General features: G+C 47.0%; 1 protein-coding gene across 1 annotated transcript in view; it reads right to left on the reverse strand.

The window, feature by feature from the left end:
* Nucleotides 1-2,318: 2,318 nt before the first annotated feature.
* Nucleotides 2,319-27,438, reverse strand: part of LOC139046944 (A disintegrin and metalloproteinase with thrombospondin motifs like) — a 135,601-nt gene continuing 110,481 nt past the window's right edge. Inside the window, exons 14-15 of the mRNA XM_070520874.1 lie at nt 18,764-18,886; nt 2,319-2,579 (exon numbers count right to left, since the gene is read on the reverse strand). Coding sequence (XP_070376975.1) covers nt 2,538-2,579; nt 18,764-18,886 — 165 coding nt within the window. The 3' untranslated portion in view covers nt 2,319-2,537. The remainder of the gene's footprint in view (nt 2,580-18,763; nt 18,887-27,438) is intronic.

Below are 27,438 nucleotides of genomic sequence, written 5' to 3' on the forward strand. Positions count from 1 at the left end.
GGTAAATTATTATCTCCTCTCAAGGAAACACATCTCAAGGCACACATCGCTAATTTCCGCAGTAATTACCGCTTCTGTGAATACGATGCATTGTTTGCTTCGTAAAAGTGGGCGAATGTTCTCCGTTAGCCGTTTTCCTTCGTCAGTATTCTCAGTGACAGTGACCTCCGAAACAGTTTTGTTCATGAAGTTGGCCAGTTGAGGAATGTTACCACAGTAGACAGCAAAACAGCCATTATGTTGTTGGTTGCGACTAATCACTGCCACATTCATTGTTATTACAGAACTGCTCATTGCTGCTCTAGTGGATGACGTAACACTCGTCTAAACGATTACAGACAAAAGCCGGGAAGTGCGAATATGCTGCAACTGGCACATTAGAAGACACAATATTTAGTTTATTTGCATTTTCTTAATACTTGTAGCCACATAGTTGCGTTTTTCTTGAGCATTAGCACTCTAAACAAGATAAACAATTATTGTTAAACCAACTTTGAGGCAAGCCAATAATTGTCACCCACTTATCTTTGTGGTTGTGTCGTTTACAAAAACAGCGGACCACGCTTGCAACAGATGCTTGGGCTGCAATCATAACTGAGATAAATCAATAAGGCTATGGGCTCTGCACGTAACAAGGAACTCCAGGTGTTGACCTGCTTCGTCGATAAGTAAAACCTAATGCGACTAAGTACTAATTTACAGTATCTTATACCTTTTTTATATATACGTACCCTTTCGGACATGGACGTACATACGAGAGCCATCTACAAGTTCCTTTTCCAGCACTACCGAAGATCACCGGACGACTTCTTCCTTTCCAGCGCACAATCATATATTTACTAACACATCTGACAAAACAACCACCACAAACTACGACAACTAAAGGTACACAAAAAATGTATTACATGCATGCCGGTTTAATTAAACTGCAAACTTATTCACATAAATGCACAACTAATGCAGATGATATGTTAGAAGTGGCTATACGAATAAAGAAATGGTCTAGGTATTAAAAAAATTGAGTGACAAATTTCTCAAGGATGGAGGCAAATGTTTGCCTAAAATGATTTTTATTATTATTCATATATGTGCACTTTGGGAACAAGTATAAGGGAAGGCTCTGAACGGAATGAACAAACACCGTACGACAAATATGCTATAGGGTGAGAAGCAAGCAGAGAAACATCTGTTCAACTGTTGCCACTAGAGGAAAAATATTTCGCATCACTGGTGAACGCAGTTGGGCTATGGGAACTTATAGAATCAGTGTTTTCAGCCTCTGGTTGTGTAACGTGTTTTTATACCTTGTCTGTGTATGTGTTTGCGTGTGTATGAAGTTGATGGCCATGAACTTCCTCAACATAGCCTGACTACAACTTTTCTATGCAGTACCAGTTTAGAGTTTCATTCTCAATTTCTGCCTATAAACGTATTCTCTTTAAGGTAATAGCTGAAAGTGTATTTCTTTGAGCAATCACAATCAATGAAACGGCAAAAAATACGCGTTGCACATCTGTCCATGTATTGTTCACAAGATACACAGCTTTCGCTAAGCGCATAAGTGGAGGTGAAGCTAATTTTGTTTCGACACACAGAAGTGATTTCTGGGGTTTTGCGGGACAAAACCACGATCTGCTTGCGAGGCACACAATAGTGGAGCACTCCGGATTAATTTTGGCCACCAGGAATCTTTAACGAGCCTCCAATGCACAAGGCACGGGCGTTTTGCATTTCACCCCATCGGAATGTGGCCACGGCTGCGGTTTATTCCAGCGAACTCATGCTCAGCAGTGCAACACCACAACTGCTAAGGCGCCACGGCGGGTCTCCAAACCGGGAAGCTCAGGCTGGCCCTTCATGCTGGTGACCAGCTTTTGGCCCAATAACGCCATGCGCCATCCTCGTTGTATTAAGCTCAAAGTCCAGTGACTGAGCTGTGCTCCCGGACTTCATCTGTTTGACCTCTGCACCAGGAGCAGCCTTACAAAGGTGGAGTTTTCATGATCTAGATAACATGAAAAAATGCCTGAAGAGATCCTTGCGCATATAATGCTTTCAGGGAAAAAGCGAATGAACATCCGTGGAATCGAGGCTAGTTCATTACAATTCCATTTCCATTTCTCTCCGGACTTCGACAAAAAAGCTGGTTAAGTTTAATTTCGGGATGATAATTCCGCAACAACTATATCAGCTACTTGTGCACCGTCGTGGCATTCTACGACGATGCATGTGATAACTTTGTTTAGAAATAACTTTTTTTTTTCTAGAAGTACGCTAAGTTCTACTGTATCGCTAAGTGCCATATATCGCAACAATAGGTTTCAGGGCATACTGCCAAAGAAACCATGAAGAACTTACACGGGACAAATATGAGATTGTCATACGCACATTTTATTCCCTTGAGTCGGCTGTGGTCCTTTTAATAAGTCCAGTGCAAAACGTTCAACTTTAATGGGTTTCGGAGAACTCTGTTCAGTACAGTGCGGAAGAAAAGATTTGTTCAGTGCCTAATAAATACGGTTGATTAGGTGCAGCGGTTATCGTCCGTAAAGTTGCACGCACTTGCCACGCACGCAAACCTGAAAGTTAAGCGAAGATAAAATGTCGGTATGAAAGACACAACAAACGCATGGGCATTAAATAGCTTAATAAATAAAAAAGTTCTCCAATGTTTCCTGTTCTGAAGTTGCCTGTTCTGACCATTTTGGAGTAATGTAAATAGAGATGACAGTATGACTGGTCCTGTTATGCTTGAAGATTGCTTGTAAATCGGTAGCATCTGATAGAGAATCAGACGGCATCAGGCGACTAAATATGCCCCAAGGAACCACGATGCTGTCAGCGCGCCAAGGTGAAGAGCAGAAGTGATGGAGACGGAGGAAACAGCAGCCCACAACATCATCGAACGCTGATTGTATCTTTATCAGAATGGCGGTATTGACGTTGCGAGCACTTATGTCATGCCTTGCATGTCGCATAGTTTCATTTATTTGGACAGCAATGCACTGGCGTCACGCGCAGCATACTATCTGTATTGTGGTGCTCGCGTCAGTGTGCAGAATGCATCCGTTCGCTTAATTTGAGTTCTCGCCACTGTAACAGGAGGAGCCTGACTAAGCACCTTCTTTTCATGCGACGTTATGAGCAAAAGTGCCTTTGTATTCAGACTCCCACTTCTGAATGGGAAATTGGACTGGTCAGCGTAAAATTTCGTTATGAATACCTTGAAACACCAACGCTCTTGAAGTGTCGTATAAAATGGAGTTGTCTTTAAATCTGATTGTTTTCAAGCTTGTAATATAAGCAGTCCAACAATCGGGAAATGTGAAACGTTGATTTATAAGCGTTTGCCGTACTCACTTATTCTACTTGCTCGCGAAGACTGTGTCCCTCAAATCTCATAAACAATATGTGCAAGCAAAATTTGCATAATTAGCGTACCCTTTTTATTAAAATTGCTTATAATGTAACTGTCAGGGCTGTCTAGAACGAAAAATTTGGACTTCAAACGATCTATAAGTGGCGCGTGTGGTAATCAATCACGGCTGCCAAAAAGATTAATTGTCTACTGCACGACATGACGTCGTCGTAGCACGCCCAGTTTGTACTGGCTTCCTTCTTCCTCTACATAAGCAGGTAGCAATGTCGCTACCTATTAGAAAGGGTCTGTCTTTAAAAGACACGGTGGGTCCCCTCGAAACGTGTGAAAAGGAAAAAGAAAAAGGCACACCAATCATTCTTGCGCTGTCTGCAAGCTGGCGTTAGCACCTAGTGGCTCGTCCAGCATTAATTTGCTATTTATTTTATCGAAGAAGGCCGGCTATTGCTCATATATATATATATATATATATATCTATATATATATATATATGTGTGTGTGTGTGTGTGTGTGTGTGTGTGTGTGTGTGTGCGTGTGCGTGCGTGTGTGTGTGTGTGTGTGTGTGTGTGTGTGTGTGTGTGTGTGTGTGTGTGTGTGTGTGTGTGTGTGTGTGTGTGTGTAGTTTTTCACTCATAACAGGCCTCGCATTCTGCAGCCATAGAATATTTAAAAGCCACGTCACAGAACAACTAGCATTATAAAAACTAAGTCCAGTAGCAGATACTGTAATCTTTGAGGTTAGAGGGGAACATATCTAAAGACAGTCCAACGAACGTAAAAATTGCTGCAATTTGTCGGGGCTTGTTAAGACAATCGACCACCACTCAAAATTACCCCGTTGTTTGTTTTTGCTGCATGGCACCTGAAAACCACTCAATGCTGTACAACGTGCCTACAAATAATAAATTTACAATGGCGTACAAGCTTGCGAACCTTATTGCGTCGTAGAGCATAGGCGGAAATTTGTTAGCGTGTCTTTTCATGCCGTGCTGATTGTCTTAGTCATGTGGTGCGGGCAACGCCACAGGGACCCAATGTGCTTGCTTTCGTGAAGGCTTATCAATAAGTAACATTTAGCTCATCGATACCGCTCCTGAAGAAGCCTTGGGCTACAAAGTCGACGCAATCACAGGCTTCCCGATCTGCATACGTTCAACACCCATTCCTTTCTACACTATAAAGAAGAAGCTTGCGAGAAAGGAGGAACCAACGGCTTTCCACCTTCAGGCCGGTGAGTTCCTCCTTCGCACGCACTTGACTTGTCGCGCCCTCTTGTGGCAATCAAAATGGGAGGTACGCTTCTTCCTTGGGTGCGTATTTTGCGTCACCGCCGCTGGTGAACCGAACATTGGCTACAATAACTTCTTTTCGACGGAAAGTAATATTAAGTAGCAAAACCTGAGGCCTAAACCTTTCATGACAAGCGACCATCGGTGTCAAAGCTCAAGCTCAAAAGGGAGCTGCAATAAAAAACTAGTTCAAATCGAAAGCAGCGTCCAGCTGCTGACGCACAGCGGGACGAGCCCGTACTCGGGCATCTAGGCCTAGACGCTGCAAATACCAGCCGGCCTTTCTTGCTTCGATGCGTGAAATTAGGATGAGGCGAAGGTTAAGCTATATCAAATGTATACATTTGGGGCCTATTTGAAGCGCTATTCGCAACGGCTTCGAAGCCAAACCAAAATAAGTTTGCCGGCGCCGTGACCACGTAGCCGAGCGTTGTGAGCGCTTCACCGCCGCCAGCGACGCCTCCAAATCCATAGATGGAACACAAACCATGCCGTCAGAGGAAGGAGGCGCATGAGTGTACCATGCAACCAGATATACAGCCGTATATGCAGCGTCACTTGCGTGCCGGTTTGTCTGCGTCTCCGTCCGCCAGCGGCGGCTTCTCCGTGAGGCATCGCGTAGCGCGCACGACACCGCAGAGACGGGAAGCGCCGACCTACAACGGGTGATGTATATCCTAAAAGGTGCGGTAAGGGAAAACGTACGAACAAAAAGGATCCAGAAAATAAATTTGCAAAAGAAAGAGGGTTTACTCCCCCGTGACAGCTTAGTACATACAGCTGTCGGCGTGTGTGAAGAAGAGGAGACACTCTCAGAAATAACATGTAGACTCACAATTCAAACTACCAAGTACGAAAAGGCTAATGAAAGGCACAAGGTTATGGGACAAACGGATATGCCCAGACGTGGACGGGAGGCCAAGCTAATGGGACACACATGGTGACGGCACCACTGTGGGCTGTTTCGAGTGCCGAGATTTAGAAAGCTGCGAGCACTGTCGAACTCTAACGTCGGTACGGAGCGAAACCATCCTCGCTCTAGTAGTGAGCACGGCTAGCATGGCGCAAACGCGGCTTTGAAGTAGAGGTGGTCGGAGAGAGACGGCATACTCCAAAGCTGGAGCTCTCCTTCACGGTCACTTGTCGCGACGGTTACGCTTTCGCCACTGTACTTACGCAATGGTTATAGTAGTTGTAGCCTAGTAGACTGTATCGCAACAATCCTCGTTACCATGACTCTCCTCGAGATGGATAACAACACAGACACCAGCAGTTAGCTTTCTGATATCGCCAATGGTGAGCTGGGCCAGTCACGTCAATTGCGGTCAGTAATGTTTAGTTTTCGTTTGAAGTAGCACCTTGACATCGCGGCAAGTAACTTGCATCATAGTCTCCTTGGATGCTATGCTATTATTTACATTCCGCTCTCATCCAACCGCTATATCCTTACGAATGACACGTAGCGGCTCAGCGTCTAACAGCCAACGACGACCTCGACGTAGCCGAATACTTTTGGTCTGTGGACCAGAAGGTAAAACATGATTTCGAAGGCTTACTCGAAAGCGGTGGCTTCAGCGCGCGGCCAGATTCATTCCTGCGCTATACGTCCGGCCTCAAGCCCTGCCGCTGGCAGCCGCTGGCACAACGCGCGCCGGCTCCTACGTACCCACTTTGCAGCGGCATCCGGACGCCGCGAATACGAGATTGTTTGTCATTTCTGTATGAAATCAGGTGACAAAACGTTGAAGCGATCTCAATAGAAGCCATTTGGTAAACGTCAGCGGTTCTTGAAACGCCATCCACTAGGGCTTCGAATTGAAAGGCTTAGATCGCCGTCATCACCGTTTCGATAACTGAAAGTCGCTAGCCGAATGCAGTCAGTATATTGCGGGTTTATATTAAGATGTGTTTGTGGATTTGGCGTGCTTATCAGGTGATTATACCCAAACAAGTATTCTGTGGAAATTTATTGCTGAACAGTGGAGGAAAAGAACTAGAAAGCTTACCAGCAAGTATGCGGCTTATAGGGTGATCAACACAGCAACAAAGAACGTCAAGCGGAAAGTCAGGGAGGCTGAAATAATCTCACAGGTGCAATGGAAAAGAAACCTGCTGCAAACAACTCAAAAGGGCAAAAAACGAAATAAGGAAAAAAATAATTTATGATAACTCAAAGGGAAGCTCATTACTTTTCGAATCGAGATAAGGATGCCTAAGAACAATCAATAAAGCGAGATATAAGAAGGAAGATGAAGCATGTGCTTGCTGCGGTAAAGCCAGGGAAATGATGGAGCATGTTTTAGTAGAATGTGAAGACATCTGCCCAGGGGTCGATTTAGGCACCACTGGCCTCCTTGAAGCCGTTGGGTTTAGCAAGAGCCGAGGAAAAGTGAACATGTCCGCAATGGAGATAAGTAGAAGACGATTGGAAGGTTGACGCAAAAAAAGTAGGGAAACGACAAAAAACGAAGCCGTACAAAAGCAAAGTTCGCAATAGGCTGTCAGGAAATTGGGTTTTGGGAGTTTTGGGGGTGTGTTTTTTTCTTTTTAACCTAAGTAGGTCATTAGGCAGTATAATAGCAAGAGCCTGGTCGCGCAACCTACCTCCCCATTCCAAAGGGGACGCTCGCAACATCCATCCATTCATCTATCCACATAAGCGTGTTTGTGAGTGCGCGTGTGTGTGTGTGCGCGCGCGACGTATTGATGTATGGATATCCCTACGTTTACGTAAGTTCAGCGCCGTGGTGTTCTAGCTATGCCATTCCTTTTCCGGCCCGACAGTGGTTAGAGCGACGCTGCGCCCGCGTAATTAACATGATCAGCCGGCCATGAACGGCGACTGATAAGAGTGGCAAATGAGCGGAATCCACCGCTACAATATCGTGTCGTACTTGCACCTCGTTCCCTGTATGTGCCAAAGAAAACTTAGCGATTTTTTTTTTGCAAATATCAGTGACGCACACTATGCTCACTACGCGTACGTGGTTTTCCAGCTGCGAACTGGCACAGTTGGTAGGCCTAGTTGAATCCATCGCTTTGCCTCGCTTGCCTGGAGTCGGCCATGTTGGTTTTGGAAGGGAAAAACCGTTCCTCCCATGATTGAAGGAGGAAAGTTGCCTAATTTAAACACGAACAAAGGGGACATTGCGGTTTCTCACTTAATAGAGCAAAGGTCACTTCTTTTTTTTTTTCTTAGAGTTTAAGACGTGCCTCCATCAAGCTCAAATGAAGGCTTGTCTTCTCCTTGGCGGATCAGTTCGTGCACAAAGCCATGAACCGTATTTTGCTCCTTTGAAACGTCTGTTTCACGGTGAGCGGACGAGGTATCATAGTACTAGAACGTTGCCAAGAGACGCCAAAACGCGCACGAATAATTACACGTAGCCGCCGTGCCGATGATCCGCGAAACATTTCTCTAACTGGCCGCTGCGCGGCACCACCGTCTACATCATTTACACGACCACAGTCTACGGCGCCATATACGATAAGCACGTCACGAACCTATGTTAAGATTTTTAGGGTATAAAATTTCGTCCTTCTATTTGCGCTCTAGTATGCCAAGCTTGGCGAGAGTTTTCTTCTGGTGCCTGACAAGTTTTGACGAGTGATCACATGAAGTTCCTGCACATTTTAAAACAACCATTCATAAATGCTCACAGCGAGTCTCGAATTGCCACCATGAAAGGCAAATATTTTCCTAAACTGCAGCATGTGTCATCAGAACAATCTAAACCTTTATTTTCAGCGTAGCTGACATAAGTGTGAAAGCTTTCTAATAATAGGGCTCATCCATTTGTGACCAGAGCACACGATTCTTATTGAATCATTACGCGATTACCGAACAGCACAAACGGCTGGACAACAGACATAAAAACAGGACCCGTCTTGAGCTCTTGCCTGCTTTGTTCGGCATATGGAACAAAAAGCCAACATAGCCTAGATTCGAACCCTCAAGCAGAATAAGCGCGCTAGCAAGAACAATGCGAATGCCATGGTAACCGAAGACACCGAAGCAACGTGGCCGCTTGTCAGACTGCTTCCGCTGTGAGAGATACATGGTCATGTCAAAAACATTGAGATAGCTCGTTAAATTATCTTACCCTGTAATAAAAATATGGCCTTCAATTTCTTTATGTATGTATGTACCCACCCGTTATGTAATACCCCTTCAATGGGGCCTTTAAGGAAATAAAATGAAATGAAATGAAAGTGCAAGACGCACATTCAAACCGTACCTAACACAATCACAGCGAACACAAGGACCAGAAACACGTACCATACTTCCCGAAGGTCGACGCACAGCACCACCGAGATGAATACATCTCCGGTACCCGCCCACGATGGTGCTGGCGATAAACACTAGCGGAAAGCAATGGTCTTCCAAATACGCAGCAAAAATGCACTTATGCAACAGTTAGCATTTCTGTGCACTGCAGAAAAAGGATTGGTGATAAGTATTGACTGGAGCGCCGATTGATATTGCCAGATTATTTTAGGATGTACTTCCCAAAACGGATACCTGTAACATGTATAACGCAGGATATTTATTAGATAATACTGCGTTCCTGCTGAAGTTCACTTCCACAGTTGTGACATCTGCTCAGTAGCGATCGAATATAAACTTAGAGAAACTTTGTTAATTAAACAACAAATGCTTCAGGTTGTAGCCTCTGACTGTTCAAGTAATCTTGATGATGTGACAGAATTGTGACGGTTGCCAAAGCAGATTTTTAAGCTTACACGTAAATAGGTAACACCGTATATGTCACTGCACTAAGCAGAAGCAACACTAGAAGAATAAGGTGAGTTGATACGCTCAATTGTTTGCGCATTTGTATATAACTCATGCTTGATTTTGTATGTGAAACAACGCTTGTATTTCCTGAGTTGACAACAGTTCCATAAGACACACAGTAAGTAATGGAGAGTATCTCTGGTAACGACACATGTGGCGCTTTTGAGACACCATCTCTCACAGCTTATCGAGCCGGAAATGTCCTGCTTCAGCAGTAGATATATCTGTACAATTTTTATTCTCACAGGGCTGGACAACGGCGAGTTCGAAATTCTGTAGTTCTGCGCTGACTATATGTGCTACGCAGGCTTGGCCACGCTATGTATATCTAAAAGGAGTAATGCAGGCCTACGCTATTTGGCTTTTAAAATATCACCCCATTTCAGTGGAAGCACAAGCGGCTTATGACGGGAATAGCTACATGGATGCAGCTGGAGCTAATGTTGCTGAAGGACTCAATATGAAACCTTTACATATCATTGTGTTCTCCTTTGCAGTAAGAAATGCACAAATGTGTTGTAATTTCGCATCCATCTTTACCACCACGTCTTTTGAAAGTCGGTTTCATTGAACTCGAGTATGATACACAACTAGAGGAATGCGTGAACCACATGAGTTTTCATCTGTGCACGTCTCTTAAGAATACAAGCCTAGCATAATCAAGGGCTACTTTATTAGTTCTCTTCCCCGAAATATCACATTCCCGGCAGGGTACCTCCGCGCCGGTACAGGTTATGAAGCATCAATTAGGTGGTTACATAAGGCGTGAGTCTGGCAACATCGATGTGTGAACAACATTGTTTATTATAGCAGGAGGCATTGAAGACTCGCCTGGTGGTGCAATCTTGTACGTCACGTCAGAGAGTTGGCGTAAGATCGTGTACGGACCAAAGTGACGCGACAGGAGTTTTTCGAACAATCCGACACGGTACGAACATTTGCAGAGGAGCACAAGAACACCAGAGTAAAAATAAACTTCTCGGTGCCGGCGATCGAAACGGCACCTTCGGCAACCTTGCCAGACTACTGTCTCGCAAGGCGATCACCAGCGATTCGTCCGGACGTAAGAGGTTGTGGCTGTACTTTGCAGGTAAGTAAAGTGCCCCGGGACAATGCTGGTTCGCGCCCAAACAAGAGTTATAACGGTGAAAATCCGGCGGTGTCGTCACGAGACGTATTATAAGCAAAGGTGATAAATGGTAAGTGAGGTCCCAATTGCGGTAATCGTCGGAAACGTGTATCACAAGCATTTCACTTAGCATTCGGTTGAGCCGTTCAATGAGGCCATTCGTTTGAGGATGGTAATCGGTAGCGACATTGTGCTCGCTAGCACAGAAACGCAGCCATTCATCGAGGACATTCAGTAGCAAGTAAAGGCCACGATCTGTAAGTTACTCGTGTGGGGCGTTGTGGTGTAGGATTACATCGTTGACTAGAAAGTCGCCGACATCTGTAGGGCAGCTGGTTGGAATTGCTCGTGTGATGGAATATCTTGTTGCATGATCTGTTGCCACTGCAATAAACTTGTATTCTCTGGCGGAAATATGTAAAGGGCCAAGCAGTTTGAGGCCCCCACGAAAAAATGGCTTCATGGGGACGTAAATCGGTTGAACGAAGCCAGCAGGTAGCAATGCATGCCTCTTCCAGCGCTGACACGGATCGCAAGCAGTGAGACTTAACGGTGCTCAGGGCAATACGTTCCGGGTCCAAAGGAGCAACGTCTCACGCAGTCGTATGTAGAAATTACACTCAGGTGCCAAGTAGTAGGAGGGACGTGTAGCTGCTGGAGCACGGGGAGTCGGAGGTGCCTTGGAACGACTAGCAGGAGCTCGGGACCTTCAGGGTGTACAATGCGACGATATAAAGTTCCTTCATGCAGGGGGAACATCTGGAGGGCAGAGTCACTGCGCGCGGAGGGTGCGAAATACAAGATCACGGTGTTGTTCCTCACCGATATCAAGCAAGTTGGAGACGGACAGAAGGTCGATGTTTGAGTCAGCATCTGCGGCATCCGGCGGTTCCACAGGATGGCTGGACAGGTAGTGAGCGTCTTGATGCAGACGTCCTGATTTATACACGATGGAGAATGTGTGTTCTTGCATACGTAACGCCCAATGAGGGAGGCGTCCTACTGGAGCTTTCAAAGGGGAGACTTAACAAATGACGCGGTGATCAGTTAGGGCACAGAAATTGCGACCGAACAGGTACGGTCGAAATTGCGTGACTTCCAATACGATCGTAGGCATTCACACTCATTGATGTAGTAATTTCCTTCGGGCGCAGAAAGAAGGCGGCTGGCGTAAGTGATGACGCAGTCGTCACCTCGTTGACCTTGGACGAGAAAGGCGTCAATGCCATGACCACTCGCGTTTGTGCGTATTTCAGTGGAGCAGATGAGTCTAGATGAGACTGAATTGGCGAAGTTGTTAGCAACTCCATGAGTATAGAGAAGACTTTTGCTTTCTATTGTCCGCAAGGAAACGGTGCATCCTTCTTGAGAAGATGGATGAGCAGACAAGCAATATCGGCCGATCATTTAACAAAGCGGCGGAAACTATGGACATATTTTGCTGAACATGGAACAGGAAAATTACGCACAGCGCAAATTTTCTCCGTGTCACGTTGTATTCTTGCAGCATTTACGAGTTGGTGGGGTGGGGAGGGGGGGGGGGGGGGTCCGCGAACAGTAACTTCGCTGGGGCCACAATGGCACGGTGGATGAATTCATCTGAAGGCCAACACCACGAAACACAGACAGGACAGCAGCCAGGCTCTGAAGGCTACTCTTAAAGTTCGGTGAAAACACAATCGCACCGTCAAGATAACAAAGGCATATATACCACTGCAAGCCGCACTGACGAGAGTCCATCGTGCGCTTGGATGTGACAGGGGCATTGCATAAACCAAAGGGCATGACTTCGAATTGGTGAAGACCATCTGGTTTGACAAAAGTGGTCTTACGGCCCATCTCATCTACGTCAATCTGCCAATAGCACGAACGAGGGTCAACTGGCGAAAACTATTGTGAACTGCGAAGACAATCAAAGGCATCATCTACGCGAGGCAGTGGGTGCATATAGTTTTTTGTTATCTTGTTAGCGTTACCATAGACAGCGCAGAAGCACTAAGAGTTGTCCCTTTTCTATAGCAATACAACCGGGCATGCCCACGGACTGCTCAAAAGCTCGATAATGTCCATGCCCTTGTCGACCTCTTACTGTATGATGGCCCGCAGCGCCTCGGAGACGCGATAAACTCCCCTATGAATTGGGCTGGCACCACCAGTGTAGATATGATGGGTGTATAGGGATGTCTGTCCGAAGGGCCGTCATCCAGATCAAGAATATCTCTATAAAAAAAGAGAAGGCAACGAAGGTCTTTTGTTTGCTCAGAAGTAAGGTCAGGAGCAATCAATTTGCAAATGTCGTCAGCGAGCCAACAAGACGAAAGAGAGCATCGTAGGTGCCGTATGGTACTAGGCAGGGCTTCATGGATGAAGGAATAAATTTCGAATTCTTCTAAAGGCATGATTTGTGCCAGGGAAAGGTCGTGGGGAAGAACCTGTATTGAAAATCAGAAACTGAGGATGAATACGCAAGTACAGCTCTCAAGGATTTAGATTATGGCGTTCGGGAAACTGCGCGACAGAACCACGTGAGTGAGCGGGGATGCGACATAGTCTTCATCAAGAACGGGGGGACAAGTGGTCAAGAGGACATTTGCAGCTGCCTGTGGAGACCGACTGTGAACTAGGCAGAATATAACCGTTGCGGTTTACTATAAGTCACATCGGTAGGAAACGGCATATCCAAATGTACAATACCGGTAGAACAGTCAGTTAGGGCGGAGGGCTTTCGAAATAAAGTGAAGACTGAGAATGAGGTAATGGCGGCACTGTTCGAGGAAAATGAATAAAGCAATAGTGTAGTGGCCACGAGAGGTTGTGCTGTGCACATTCTGATAACCGGTGAAGTGCTGCCGTCGGCTACTCATGCTGTACAGGGCCAGGCGGGTGTCAAAATTTTTCTGAGCCTTCGGCGCAGAGCAGCACTTATAAATGATACCTGCACTCCAGCGTCGATGAGAGATGTGACGGTAACACCACGTAGTTCAACGTGCAGTAAGCTTCCACTTTTAAGCAGGGACAAAGGAGGATTCGTAGGCCGTGTCGTAACCGCAGCGTCAGCTCCCGGAGCTACCCCGCCTAGTTTTCCTAAGTGTAGCGACCGGTTCCAGACGGTAACGAAGATTGGCGAACGAGGATCCAACGGGACGGATGACCTTGCAGAGACGGGGAGCGGCTGGTTCCCAGTGGTGCGCGGTCGGCGTTAATGTTCTGAGGCGTTGTGTAAGGCGAGAAAGTACGAGAACCTGGTGTTTGCCAGTAGTAGCTCTGGGATGACCATCAAGCAGGAGGCTACCAGCGGCTGCGGCTATGACGGGCGATATGCACAATTCGCGTACAACAATCACATATGGGCTTATCATCCGGTGTTCGCCAATCAACCGGCTTGCGACGTGGCGTGAGTTAACTTTGCGTCCGGGAGCAAGCACCATAAGGAACCTTATAAGCGTTGCAAGAGCGGACCAGGCAAAGAGAGGGAAGCCAAAGCTTGCGTTCTCCTGACGAATAACCGCTTGTATAAGTGCGATGGAGGGTAGGCTGTCCAATAAGTCAGACCGAACTGGAACCGCAGACGTGGCCTCGAGCTCGCGCTAAATATAGCGAGCTATATCTCGCGATTCTGGCACTGCAGTAAACCGCGGTGGATTTTGCACGACGATGTCGTGGGGGTATTGGGAAGTCTGTCGAAAGTTTGTGCGATTGCGCAACTGTTCGTTCGTTCAAAGTGCCAACACTCTTTGATAATTGCATCCACCGTTGCAAAGTTCTTGCACATGAGAGGATTGAAGACGTTTGCTATGTCTCTTTAGATGTGGGCAACTTTGTCTGCATCTCTCATGTTGTTGCCCTCCTTGCGGCAGAGCTCCAGCACATGTTGTATATAAGCGACATAAGGATTCTGTTGACGTCTGAGTGCGGCATCCGAATTCTTTCTTTGCTGACAACTGACGACAGACAGTTCTGCTAAAAAGGTCTCGCCGTTTCTCTTTACAGACATCACAGTTAGTTACGTCGACTTCATGCGTATCATACCATTTCCGCGAGGTTCGTCGAAGATACGAGGTTCGCTAGCATCACTACCTGAGACCACTTATTATGGTTGCACACTCATTCGTACATATCAAGCCAGTCCTCGATATACGAATCACCCGTGCCGCAAACGTTCACGGGTCCCGTGGAATGGCCAGGATGACCGTATGCACCGGCTGCTGAGATGTCGCTTCGTCGGCCATCGTGATGGTAAGTAGGTGACGTCCGCTGCGAAGTTCCGTGCTTGTAACCTGCACCTACACCGATATTATGCATGAAATAGGCACGCGCACAGGTCCACAGGGGTATGTATTTAGAGGAGATCGAAATGACGTCTAAGCAGCAGCCGCAGTGTACGCCGTCTCCTTCTCGAGACACCTTCTTCATTCTGCTCCCTGAAACAATATGCGTCCCTAAAATCTGCTGAAAAATGTCTCCGCATATTAGATAGTACCCCTGACATATGGGCAGAAGTAAAGTCTTTTGCAGTAAACCCGTTTTGTTACTCTGAAGGACCCGTTGCAGAAAGGAGTTGCGCCGTTGACACATGGCACAGTAAACTGACACAGTAACTTCTTTAGGTGGACGCTGCTAAAAAAAAAAAAAATGTGCTGCTTGTTAGAGCAGCAAGAGACAAAACATTTGAAAGAAGCTGCGTATGTAGATTACATTTAGCAATTGTAGAACCTAAAAACATTTTTTTCACCGCTGATGGGTTATAAGGCATATATTCGTTTATTTTCTTCATGTTTTCGCGTTCTTAGCAGCAATTGAAGCTGGCCCAGCAACTGTGGACAGTAGGTGCGAGATAGAGCCAAATAGAGGCTCTATTCTCCACAGTCATGGCGACTGCACGGACGCCATTATCCACCATGTTCATCATGAGTTGCTGTCGAGAGCTCACGCGCCTTGAAATTTGTGCCGGGAAATGAAAGCTCTGCAAAACGAAATTTTGCGTGTTCATAAAGATGACGAAACGTGACGTAGGGGCCGGAAATTCTGTTGGCTAATACATTTTTCAGGTCCTTGGCAGCTATGTTGCGACGTTAGCGCTTCGAAAAGAAAGTGACCGGTAGCGTACAGAAGCCACCGCAATGCATCTGCAATTTCGCGAATATGTGGTGGCGATACAAGCTAGGCGCCCTGTCAGCTTGCTGGTTGGCTCCCCACAGTATATTTGCCGTGGGGAGCGTCACAGAGAGGGCCGTTTCGTAAACGTCAACTTGACGTGGAGTGACGTTGCGCTGGGCCGCCAGTGCAGAGATTTTCCGCCATAATTTGTGGTGCGACGAGATGCGCGAAGTACGCTAATGACCAACCTTATGCAATGGCGGCCGAGAGGAATGCGTATCGCCGGATTTTCCCCTATGTTTAGCGCCATGAAATTCTCTCATAACGCGTGCTCATAGTACTTGCGCCGCTCTCGGGTGGTGTTGGCATTTGTGTTCTGGGCCATTATATTTTTAAAGAACGCGTTTAAATGAAATAATATTGGTTGAACATAACGAACTTTCTGCAACGTTGTCCACTTTTCACTACTGCGTTTGTATTGTAATCACCCGCCGTGGTTGCTCAGTGGCTATGGTGTTCGGCTGCTGAGCACGAGGTCGCGGGATCGAATCCCGGCCGCGGCGGCCGCATTTCGATGGGGGCGAAATGCGAAAACACCCGTGTGCTTAGATTTAGGTGCACGTTAAAGAACCCCAGGTGGTCAAAATTTCCGGAGTCCTCCACTACGGCGTGCCTCATAATCAGAACGTGGTTTTGGCACGTAAAACCCCTAATATTATTATTATTATGTATTGTAATCAAGATTAATACCTCTTAGCACAATCAGAAGTTATGACAACGGCGTCTTTCAATGCGCGTAAGGCGTCGCCTTGAAGTTTCCTCACGCGGTGCGAGGGACCAGCGAACTGAACTGAAGCGCCAGCGCTTGCGTCACGCAAGCGGATACTTCTGGCGCGCGCAACGCTATCGGTGATATTCAGCCGCTTCTCAGCCAGCCGAGTCTGGCTGAGTCACTTGCGTTTCGCGAGATAGCTATAACGCGGCCTAGAACGTGCGCTCATCACCACTGGTAGGTTACGTTTGTTGTGTCAAGGTAGGAAATAAGCGCGTTGGCCTCAACCTACAATGACTCTTCCCGTTTCCTTAGTACATGCATCCTAGCTAATGAAGCATACGACGGCTTGTAGTTAGCAGACGACGGAAGCGAGAACCGTTTTCGACGGAGTAATGGTAGGCTTTGAGCTAGGTGCTTTATTTTCTACTGAGGAAGAAAACTGTTTTGCTTTACCAAGAACGTTAGCTTGGGTGCTTTCATTTCAGTTTCTTAGGCAAAACGTCAAGTTTGCGTCACGTTACGAAAGCAAAGCGGGGCCATCAGCGCTATTCTCTACGCGTCACGCCTACGTCATGCCTCGAAGAAAATGACGGAATGTCCAGAATAGAGCCCTAGGTCGCGAAGTTTCGGGTGAAAAGCGGCACAGAACAAATTGTCAGCGACATCAGCAACGGTGGTTCGGTAGCAGCGATCGAAGCGCGATATGTTTGGAGGGAACAAACACTAGGAAAGAAAAACGCATTTTTAAATGAAAGTGAGCTATACAATAATTAAGCGAAAATAAAATTCCTTATCAATTTGATATAAGCGTGACGAGTAAAGAAAAGACAACTCTATTTTATTTTATCGCTAGGAATAAATACCTTTTTTTTTTAGCGCCCATCGCTGACGCCGCTATCGCTTGCAAAATAATGTAGCTCTTGAAGTGTGCAGAAATGTTCGCCCGTAATTCACCTATTACAGTGCGTCCCCCTAACACGTTGTGCTCTTTCGCTTGTCGACGTTTTTCTGAATATGGTGACGCAGGTAGCTTCATCGTTTAGCAACCTGTTCACTCAAAAGTAGGGAGTTACGACCGCCAAATGATTGCTTGCTTGAGCTGCTTTCGTACGACTCAGCAGGCCAACGGGCTTGGAGTCCGACAATAGAACCAGCACTCTACACCTAACGCTTTCGTCGGCCTTCAAAGTTCTGTTCAGGGAAGCGATTCCGACACCCGTACGGCTGACCTTCTTGTGCATCGCTTTCCGCTCTGAAAGCTGGAAACGTCCATCAAGTAATAGGACGGGGCATATAAATATACAGCTCTAATGGCGGAACGCCAAAACCAATTTCGCGCCTTTGAGAACAAAATGACGTAACTTATGTTTTTAGGGAATATGGAGTCACATTGTTTTTTCATCCGCGGGATGTGTTCCCTCCACCTACAGATGGCGCTAAGCCCGATGAACCGCGATGTTTCGAACAAATGGGCTTCTAAGGAAGATTCACTACGACATATATTTACCTCGGTCTGTGTTTTGATGTGCATTCTGGTTATAATGGTACTGCCCCCGTTTCTGCCATTCTTTTTCACGTTTGTATTATGAAACGAGTGACGTGATGTGAGCGTTTGATAGTACAGCTAGAAAAAATCTTCACTGCTCGACAAAACGCAGAACCGCTAAAAATTAACACATTTTCGCAGGGTAAAAAAAACATCCTTATGAGGCGCCGTAGTTCAGTGACAGGTTTGCTTTTATGGACGAGTTGTGCAGGATAGTACGCGAAAGTAACGCCCTTTCCGCTTGAATAGTAAATGGGCGATCTGCTTCCCAGCAAAGGAACTTTGCCGTAAGGTGGATACCCCTTTCTCGTCTATCACTGCGCTTGAACGCGTTTCCGGTACATGTCCCCTTACCTAATGGACTTTTGAGTGCCCGTGTTTCACGCGTATGATTCCTAACGGGTAGAAGTAGGCTTTTGGGAAACTTACCTGGAACGGTATTGTATAGCGCAGCACAATTTAAGGTTACATATCTTGAAACTGGCGCCGATCGTAAGCAGACATGGCTTAATTACTTGTCGGCTTAAATTTTGCAATTATAACATGTGACCTACAGTCTCTAAGCAAAAACTCAATGAGCAATTTTATGTAACTAGCAAAATTATCGTGGAAAATTTTTTAGTTGCTAATGGTCGCCTAGCCGCATATCCTATCTGCAAGCACCGCAGAGGCCCGTTTTGGGAAATAAAGCGTTCCACATAAAAAAAAAGAACACCTGATATTACGCTATGTAGTAAACTGTAGACGTACTGCGCCAGGGTAGCAAGGAGTTCCTTCCGGTGCACGATGTGTGTAGTACGTGTAGGCTCCATTAATGCCAGCAGGAATATTGCATGTCAGCCGGCACTGTAGCAGCGTCGTCTGCGATTGGGTCTGAAAGCGTCACGAGAAAATAATATAAAAGGCGACCTTTATTTCCGTCATACGCTGTTACCGTAGTGGGAAAAGGGTTAACACAAAATAGGGTGATGATTGAGTGTAACGCGGTTCTACGTGACCGTTTATAGGCAAGGTGTATACGACAGAAGCAAACTCAGCGTCGCAGCCAACATGCCATCAATGTTACGCGCCATACCAAATGCGGGAACGGAAGCACGTGCTCGGTCCACATTTAATTTGTTGCCATAGTGCGTGGAACAGTGTTTTCCTCCTGTCAGTATGTCAGTCGGGAGCGAAACGTGGTTATATATTGTAACGAGCCTTCCGAAGTACTCTAGATGTTTAGTGAACCGCAAGGCGGCTGGCTCCCCGAAAGCCCGTCCATTGTGGCTGGCTCGCGAGCAGGGAAGAGACGAGAGGGCGTCTTTGTTCTCCTCGGCTCGACCCACTCTGGCACTCCACCTACTACCTACATGTGGTATTATTTCCTCTACCGAACAAAGCACCATAGGCGCCGACTACGTCAGGCGCCGACTAAACTCAGGGGCCCGAGCACCCACCGGAGTTTTCCGGAAAGGGCAGATCCCCCTCCTCCCACAGGCGCACACCTAAAATGTCATTACCAGAGTTTTGTAACCCACAACATTTGAAGTTTCGTTTTACTTGCCTCTAACTTTTCACTTAGAATTTTATCGTAGCTAATAGCTGACTGCATCATTGTTGGCGCAGACGTGCACGGCTTCCAATTCACACTTTCGCTTTAGTTCTGCAAATCCAGACAATAGGAGGACAAGCACATTAGGAGCATTAACGGCGTCTACCTCATTCGTATTTTCTCACTTCAACATTTTTTTTTCCATTTCCACTGTAAACACCATGCACATACAGAACATATTTAAAGATACACACAGGACAAAGTTTACTATATTTTGGAAAGAGAAGGAGGTAGCCAATTAAAACTATTTCTAAAGGTATGGATAGCCTATGGCTAGACAATGAACATGCTTCTGTCTGCTCACCTCACTTCAATTTATTTTGCGTGCTTGTTTGACCTTGAAAAAAAATAAACTTCAGAGTTCAGTGAGCGCTTTGGCAGAGCCTTTTATCAATGGCATGTGAAATGCGCGTGAGTGATATGTGACTCAGTATTGCTTCTCTTCCCGATAAGCAATGCTAACAAATTATCAAAAGAGAACTTTCCGAGTAATTTACAACGTTTATTAGCGATGAAAACATCGTCACATCAATGAAGAGGTGGTAAATTTAGGTGTCCCAGCTAACTTTAGCGAAAGTTCAAAGATATGCCGATGCACTTTAAGACAACGCGACCAAATACATGTTGCTGACTATTGTATGGAGTAGGTCGTTCTATTCTTTCTCTTCTGCATAAGTGCATAATTAGTCAAGATTAATTAACGAACTTTTGAAGCAACGAAGTTAGGCAAACAATTCCAATTGGAAAGTAGCAGAGCATTTTGCAAAACGTCCGCTTAAGCAGTTTCTAACTTTCTATCTATTAGGTATTATTCTTTTTCCGCTTACTTTAGATGCCCGCGAAATAAAAAAAAAATACCACGTGACTTGCCCACTTGCGCGTCATGATTGCAGCGCTCCCAAAAATTTCTCGTACAAACGAACATAGCATCTACTAGGGTGTGCTGCGTCTTAAAATGCGACAGGGCCGTGACGCAGGCGTTGGCTGTGCGATTTACGCCACCGATGAGCTTCCCTCGCGGCGGTTCATGAAAGCGACAAGCAGGCACCAATTCGGCGCATCTAGAAGTGGTACATTAACTTTCTTGAACGCATCGGTATTGCCTTTTCTCTACACGTGGGTAACTTCGCAGTCTCTTTATTTCGGTTTTATTTGTTTGCCGTGAAACCGTTCTTGCAGCACGTATACAACTCTAATGAAAAAAAAAAATACCGCCACTTTAGCTTGGCTTTGGTCCGAAGCAAGTCTCTGGCGCAAAATATAGCTGCGCGCGCACTCTTTTGATGCGGTGCGAGCAGAGCCGAGATTTGAAACATCTTATGCCTATTACATTGCTTCTGGCGTTTCCTGCGTAGTCAGAGCGGCGCTTCGGCCGGGTTGTGAAGGGACTTTTGTTATCGATGTGATCAGTCAGCCTTGAGAGACGGATAATAAGTGTAACGTATAAATGAGAGGATGGAATAGGCGCGAAGCCGCGAAACCTGCTGTTGCTGCTCCATCCGTGCTTTTATTAGAGTAAGGCACTGCCTCTTCAGGTTTGCGACAGGCAAAGCAGTTGCTTTCAACGAGTCTATTTGAGGTAATTGCTTTATGATGCGTGTGGCAGCCCAGTAACGTGGTATTTTTCATTTTTCCTGGGGTTTCTTTAGCATTCGGAAAAAGTCTTAGGGGATTAGTACGTCGCTAGAAACACCGCATTTAGATGTCATTTTCAATGCGCCTACAAATGACTAATTGACATTTTGATAATTACGAGAGTACTTATCGAGCTAGATAACGAAGAATAATTGCCTAATTAACTCTCGGTAACAAAAAAAAATACTGGCGACCTATCCATTGCACTGGAAACAATATGCGCTAGGGTTTCTTCGAGTAACGCAATTGCTCTTTTTTAAAGTCATTATTTATGCGTGATTGTGCGAGACAGATTTTTCCGTGACTGTTGCGTGATATTTGGGACACCAGGTATAATTGCCTCTGTAACCTAAATGAGGCCAAGCTGTATTCACGCGAAATCCGCATCAACAGCAGTCATGCGCTTAATGCGCTTATACTGGGACTCAGACAAAAACGGAGACAGAGAGAGAAAGAGAGAGACATGCGGCAGTTCCTCCGGAAAGGCGAAGCATTGTTAGTGATAGTGAAGTATGAACCAATTTCACGAAGGAAGTGCGAGAAGACTCAGGCTGTGAAATGTGACTGTCTCCTACTATGAAGTCGTGTGTATAACCATATAAGGTCGTCATTTTTGTGCGAAATTTTTAGAGGTTTCCCGAAGTTTCGTCAGGTGCGTTCTACCGTTCCTTCTGCACTTCGACACGGCACCAGTGCACTATTGGACTATGACAAAGAGAGAAATTGTGTTTGACAGTCTGCAACGCATTTCAATCACTTAGGCTTACGGCATGGAACCTAGACTTGTGACGCACTTAGCGAAAAACAGCTCGGCCGTCGTGGCACAGTAAAGTCGAATTAATGACTTGTACTGCGAGATGGTTGCACGCTTTCTATGAGCCCCAACATTATTTTAACGTATTACGGTAGTTTTTGTGCACGCTGGTCGCACAGGGCGCTTTGACGTAGTTTCGCGTGCACTGAATGTTACTGGGAGAAGTTCTGGCGCTTTCTTCAACCGCCAACATTATTGTGACTAATTTCGTCATGTTTCGGGATATTTTCCAAGCGCGGTGGCCGCGCCTAGCGTGGTGACGCGGTTGTCGAAAAGCAACTCGGCCCTGCTACGCACTTAAGTTTCGCGCTTTAATGCACTGACAAGTTTGTGGCGCCAAACGTTGTGGAAAATTAATTTTGGTACTTTTTTTTTACTTATGGTGCAGTTTTCTTGTGTGTTCTGAATCTTACTGGGAAACGTTTGTGACGCTTTCTCTGACCCCCAGCATGATTGTAATTCATTTCATTGCATTTTGGGGTAATTTTGAGGCACACTCGCTACGCCTGTCGTGACGCCGCGAAAAGCAGCTCGGCCATGGTGACAGTTACTTCAGCGAGTACTGAATCTTACTGCGACATGTTTGACAATTTTTATTGCCCCGCAATAACTTAAACCTTCTTTCGGTTCCATGCTTGTCGAAAAGGCGACGAACAATTGCCAAGAGTAGCACGGGAGTGTGCTTCGTGCGCCGGCAGAACGCGCAAAGGAGCTGAAACACCAGGAACTTGCGTAGGAATTTGTCTTCAGTGAGAGTAGAAGGAATTCTGCGAGCGTCCAACATGGTCTGGTTGAGGGCCTGTGATGTGGCCACCTCTGTGCATTGTCACGTAGTAGTTATGGTGAAGAAAGCAGCAAAAGTGCGAATGACGAAACTAGCGTTTTATGGGGCGAACTTGTGCCTTCAAAAACGGGCTACACTCAAAGAATGGCGACAGCGGCTAACACAGTCGGTGATTGTCGAAAATCTTATCAGCGGGTCAACCGCGCCGGCTTTTAAACATCAGTCGTCGAACGTTCAAGAGTAAACGCTGGGACCCACGTGTCTTCCACGATGTTCTACACTATTCGCGTCGCGCTTACATGAAACCAGGGCAGCTATTTTGTAGCGATGCCTTATGCCTAATTATATGCTATTCTTATCATCCACCACACACGGCCGCCTGATCGCGTTGATAATGTGGGCAGACCGTCGTTCTGACCAGTGGCTAAGCGCGAAAAGCCCGAAAAAGCATAGAATCGGAAAAGGCATCGCTACAAAATACCGGCCCAGATAACACAAGGTTCGGCGACAGACAGCGGATTGAACCATCGATAACATTCCGGAAACTTCCGATACATGCAGGCGCGGCCTGTGCTGTGCGATAACATTTGTTAGGCGGTGAAACTTGGTCGCCTGATAAACAAGTACACGTGTCAATACCCCCTTCCTAAAGAGCACCGACCGGATGCTGCAAAAAAAAATCTAAAGTAATAAGAACAGCCGTAGCAAAGAAACAACAAAATACGGAAGTGCGTCAGCGTGCGTAAAAGGGTTTAAGACTAACCACGTGGACCACTTCAGATCGTGAGCAGCGCCGCTGTGAACGCCAAATTCCGTCTGGCAAGACCTCATAGTCCAGTTCGCAAATACGTAGGATGATCTTGTAGGGCTCGAAATAGCGTTGCAATACTTTCTCACTGAGTCAACGCCGGCGTATCGGAGACCAAACACAAACACGGTCGCCAGCTGGTACTCGACGTAGCGTCGTCGGAAGCTGTAGTGTCGGCTGTCGGTACGACGCTCCTTCTTGATCCGTAGGCGGGCGAGATGTCGGACTTCTCCGGCGTGCTGGGCATAGGTGGCGACGTCAACATTCTATTCGTCGGTGACATGCGGAAGCATGGCGCCGAGAGTTATCATCGGGTTCGTGCCATAAACCAGCTTGAACGGCGTGATCTCTGTTGTTTCTTGCACAGCCGTGTTGTAAGCGAAGGTTACGCATGGCAGGACGGCATTCCATGCCCTTTGTTCGACGTACATGGCTAGCATATCGGTGAGGGTCTTATTAAGGTGCTCCGTAAGACCATTCATCTCTGGGAGGTAGGCATGTGTACTACTGTGCCTTGTCTGACTGTACTTCTGAATGGCTTGGTGAGCTCCGCTGTAAAAGCCGTTCCTCTGTCGGTGATGAGGATTTCTGGGGCGCCATGTCGCAGCAGGATGCTCTCGACAAGGAATTTAGCCACTTCAGCTGCGCTACATTTCGGCAGAGCTTTCGTTTCAGCGAAGCGGATGATGTAGTCTGTCTTATTTCCGATAGTTGACGTCGGTAGGCATTCCAACAAGTCCATCCCGATCTGCAGAAATGGTCGGCAAGCAGGCTCGATTGGTTGTAGTAATCCCACTTGCCTTGTCCGTGGTGTCTTGCGTCGCTGATAGTCTCGGCATGCATTGACGTAACGGGAATGTCGGTGATCAGGCGTGGCCAGTAATACCTTTCCCGTATCCTGAATAGTGTCCGGGGGAATCCGAGGTGCCGTGCGGTCAGATCGTCATGCAGGGCGTGCAGTACTTCTGGACGCAGCGCTGGGGGAACAAGAAGGTAGTTGGCGCGGACAGTTGAGAAGTTATTCTTTACTAGTAGGTTGTTTTGAAGCGAGAACGAAGACAATCCTCGCTTAAATGCCCTGTGGACAACGTCGGTGTGCCCTTGCAAATTCTCGACGAGGCATTTTACCTCCGGGTCTGCTCGTTGATGCTCAACAAAGTCTTCCGCGACTATTATTCCAGGAAGGCATCGTAATCTGCGTCATCTTGCGACCGCGGGTCAATGAGGCCACATGATAGGAAATCGGCATCGGAGTGTTTACGTCCGGGCTTGCAAGTTACAGACGCGCCAGCCGTCCTGAAGGATCCTTTAAATTCGCTAGCCAACACAACGCGTGATGGTCGATGACGGCGTTGAGTGGCCTGCCATATAGATAAGGGCGAAATTTTGCTGTAGCCCAAACGATGGCGAGGCATTCCTTTTCGGTCGTAGAATAATTGCCTACCGCTTGTGAACGGCTAGCGTAAGCTATCACCAGTTTAATTACGTTTTCCTCTGGACTATAACGGCAACGAGGCCTAGGCTACTGGTGTCAGTAAGGATTTCTGTATCGGCGTACTCGTCGAAGTGCGCAAGTACTGGTGGTGACTGCATGCGTCATTTGAGTTCTTCAAATGCATCGGCATCCAGCGTTTCCCTCTTGAACTCGGCATCACATTTATTTAGATGTGTCAACGGGTCAGCTGTGCGTGAAAATTCCTTGACAAAGCGCCTGTAGTAAGCACACATGCCAAGGAATCTACGCACTGCCTTCACATCGATGGGCTGCTGGAACTTTGCGATGACGGCTTTCTTCTGTCGGTTGGGGTGGACCCCAGATTATCGGATGAGGTGGCCCAAGAACAGAAGCTCATCGTAAGCGAAGGGGCACTTTTCATACTTCAGAGTAAGCCCTGCTGTCTTGATGGACTCTAGTACTGTCGCAAGCTGCTTAAGCTGATCGTCGAAATTTCTGGTGAAGACGACAACGTGATCCAAGTAAACAAGACAGGCCCGCCATTTGAACTGTGCTAGCACCATGTGCGTGACACGCTGGAGCGTTGCAGGCGCCCAGCACAGTCCGAATGGCATGAACTTGAACTCGTAGAGGCCGTTAGGCATGATGAAGGCGGTCTTTTCGCGATCTCTCTCGTCGGCTTCTGTTTGCTATTAGCCAGACTTGAGATCCATCGACGAGAAATATTTAGCGTTGCAGAGCCGATCAAATACATCGTGTATCCGTGGGAGGGGATATACGCAGTTCTTAGTGACCTTGTTCAGTCGGCGATAATCGACGCAAAAACATAGGCTTCTGGCCTGTTTCTTGACTACGACAACAGAAGATGCCAACGGGCTTTTAGACGGCTGGGTGATGTCTTCACGGAGCATTTCGTCGAATTGTTGTCTTATAGCTTCATGTTCTCGCGTCGAAACTCGGTAATGGCTCTGGCGGAGTCGTAGAGTGCACTCTTTGGTTATTATGCGATGCTTTTCAACTGGGTTTTGTCGAATCCTCGATGTTGTCGAAGCGAACTTATTGTATCAAGCAGACTTCTGAGCTGTTGCTGCTTTATCACGGGTAGACTTGGATTTTTGTCGCTGTCTGGTTCAGAAACTGCGGCCGCTGGGGTAGATGCTGCAGAATCCGAGAGGACAAACGCATTGCTGTTTTCCAGAATTTCCTCGATGTATGTGATCGTCGTACCCTTGATGATGTGCTTTAACTCATGGCTGAAGTTTGCCAGCAACACGTTCGTTTTTCCTCCATGCAGTCGAGTTGTACCTCTTGCGACAAACATTTCACGGTTGAGTAGTCGTTGGTCACCATCGATGACGCCTTCTGCTTCTGCAGGTGTTTTGGTGCCGACGATAGTAACAATGCTGGAGTGAGGCGGGATGCTCACTTGATCTTCTAGCACACTTGAGGCGTGGCGATTACGGCAGTTCTTCGGCGGTATCGCTTGATCTTCCGACAGCATTATCGACTTCGACTTCAGGTCGATGATTGCGTTGTGTCGGTTCAGGAATTGCATTCACGTAATGATGTCTTGAGAACACTGCTGGAAGATAACGAAAGTGGTAGATCAACACATGAACAGTAATTATTGCGGTACAGACTCCAGTCGGCGTTATTAGGTGCCCTCCAACGTTTAGAATTTGGGCGAAGGGTCCACTAAGGACGGAGTAGTCGGCTCCTGCATTTACTAATGCGGTGGCTGCGTGGCCGTCGAGCAACACGTCGAGGTCGGTGGCTCTTTGTTTTGCGTGGCAGTTAAGCCTTGGCTTCGGGTCGCGGCTGCGTCGCATTGACGTCTTGCTGGTACGTCGCGTCGTCAGGTATTTGGTCGCTGGATTGTTTGCTTCCAGGCTTCGTCGTGATGGCGGTGTGTCGTTGTTATGTCGTCTAGATAGTGTGTTCGGTGTCTTCGTCGGCGGCGGAGGATCTACGTCATTTCGACGAACAGCAACCACACCTCCATCGGCTGCTGATTTAAGACTTCCTAATATGGGCTGACAGACAGGCCACGGGCTGGGCCATTGTACGGTCGGCGCTGCGGCGACAAGTAGTGACACGGCGTTGGGGAACGGGATGGTCGTCGATGGCTCCACTGAGTAGTGGCCACGCAATCGGCGATGTCACGTGGGCGTTCACCTTGCTGAGGGCACGGTGCGTTGATGGCGAACGCTCGCAGTCTGAAGTCGTGGTATGGGCATCAGCGGTACACATGGCCGGCTTCCTCGCAATGGTAGCAGAACGGGCGGTGATTGGGAGCGCGCGAAAGGTCCGTCTTCCTAGCGTAGATGCGCTGGG

The sequence above is a fragment of the Dermacentor albipictus genome, chromosome 6 (assembly GCF_038994185.2).
Source record: "Dermacentor albipictus isolate Rhodes 1998 colony chromosome 6, USDA_Dalb.pri_finalv2, whole genome shotgun sequence".
Classification (NCBI taxonomy): domain Eukaryota; kingdom Metazoa; phylum Arthropoda; class Arachnida; order Ixodida; family Ixodidae; genus Dermacentor; species Dermacentor albipictus.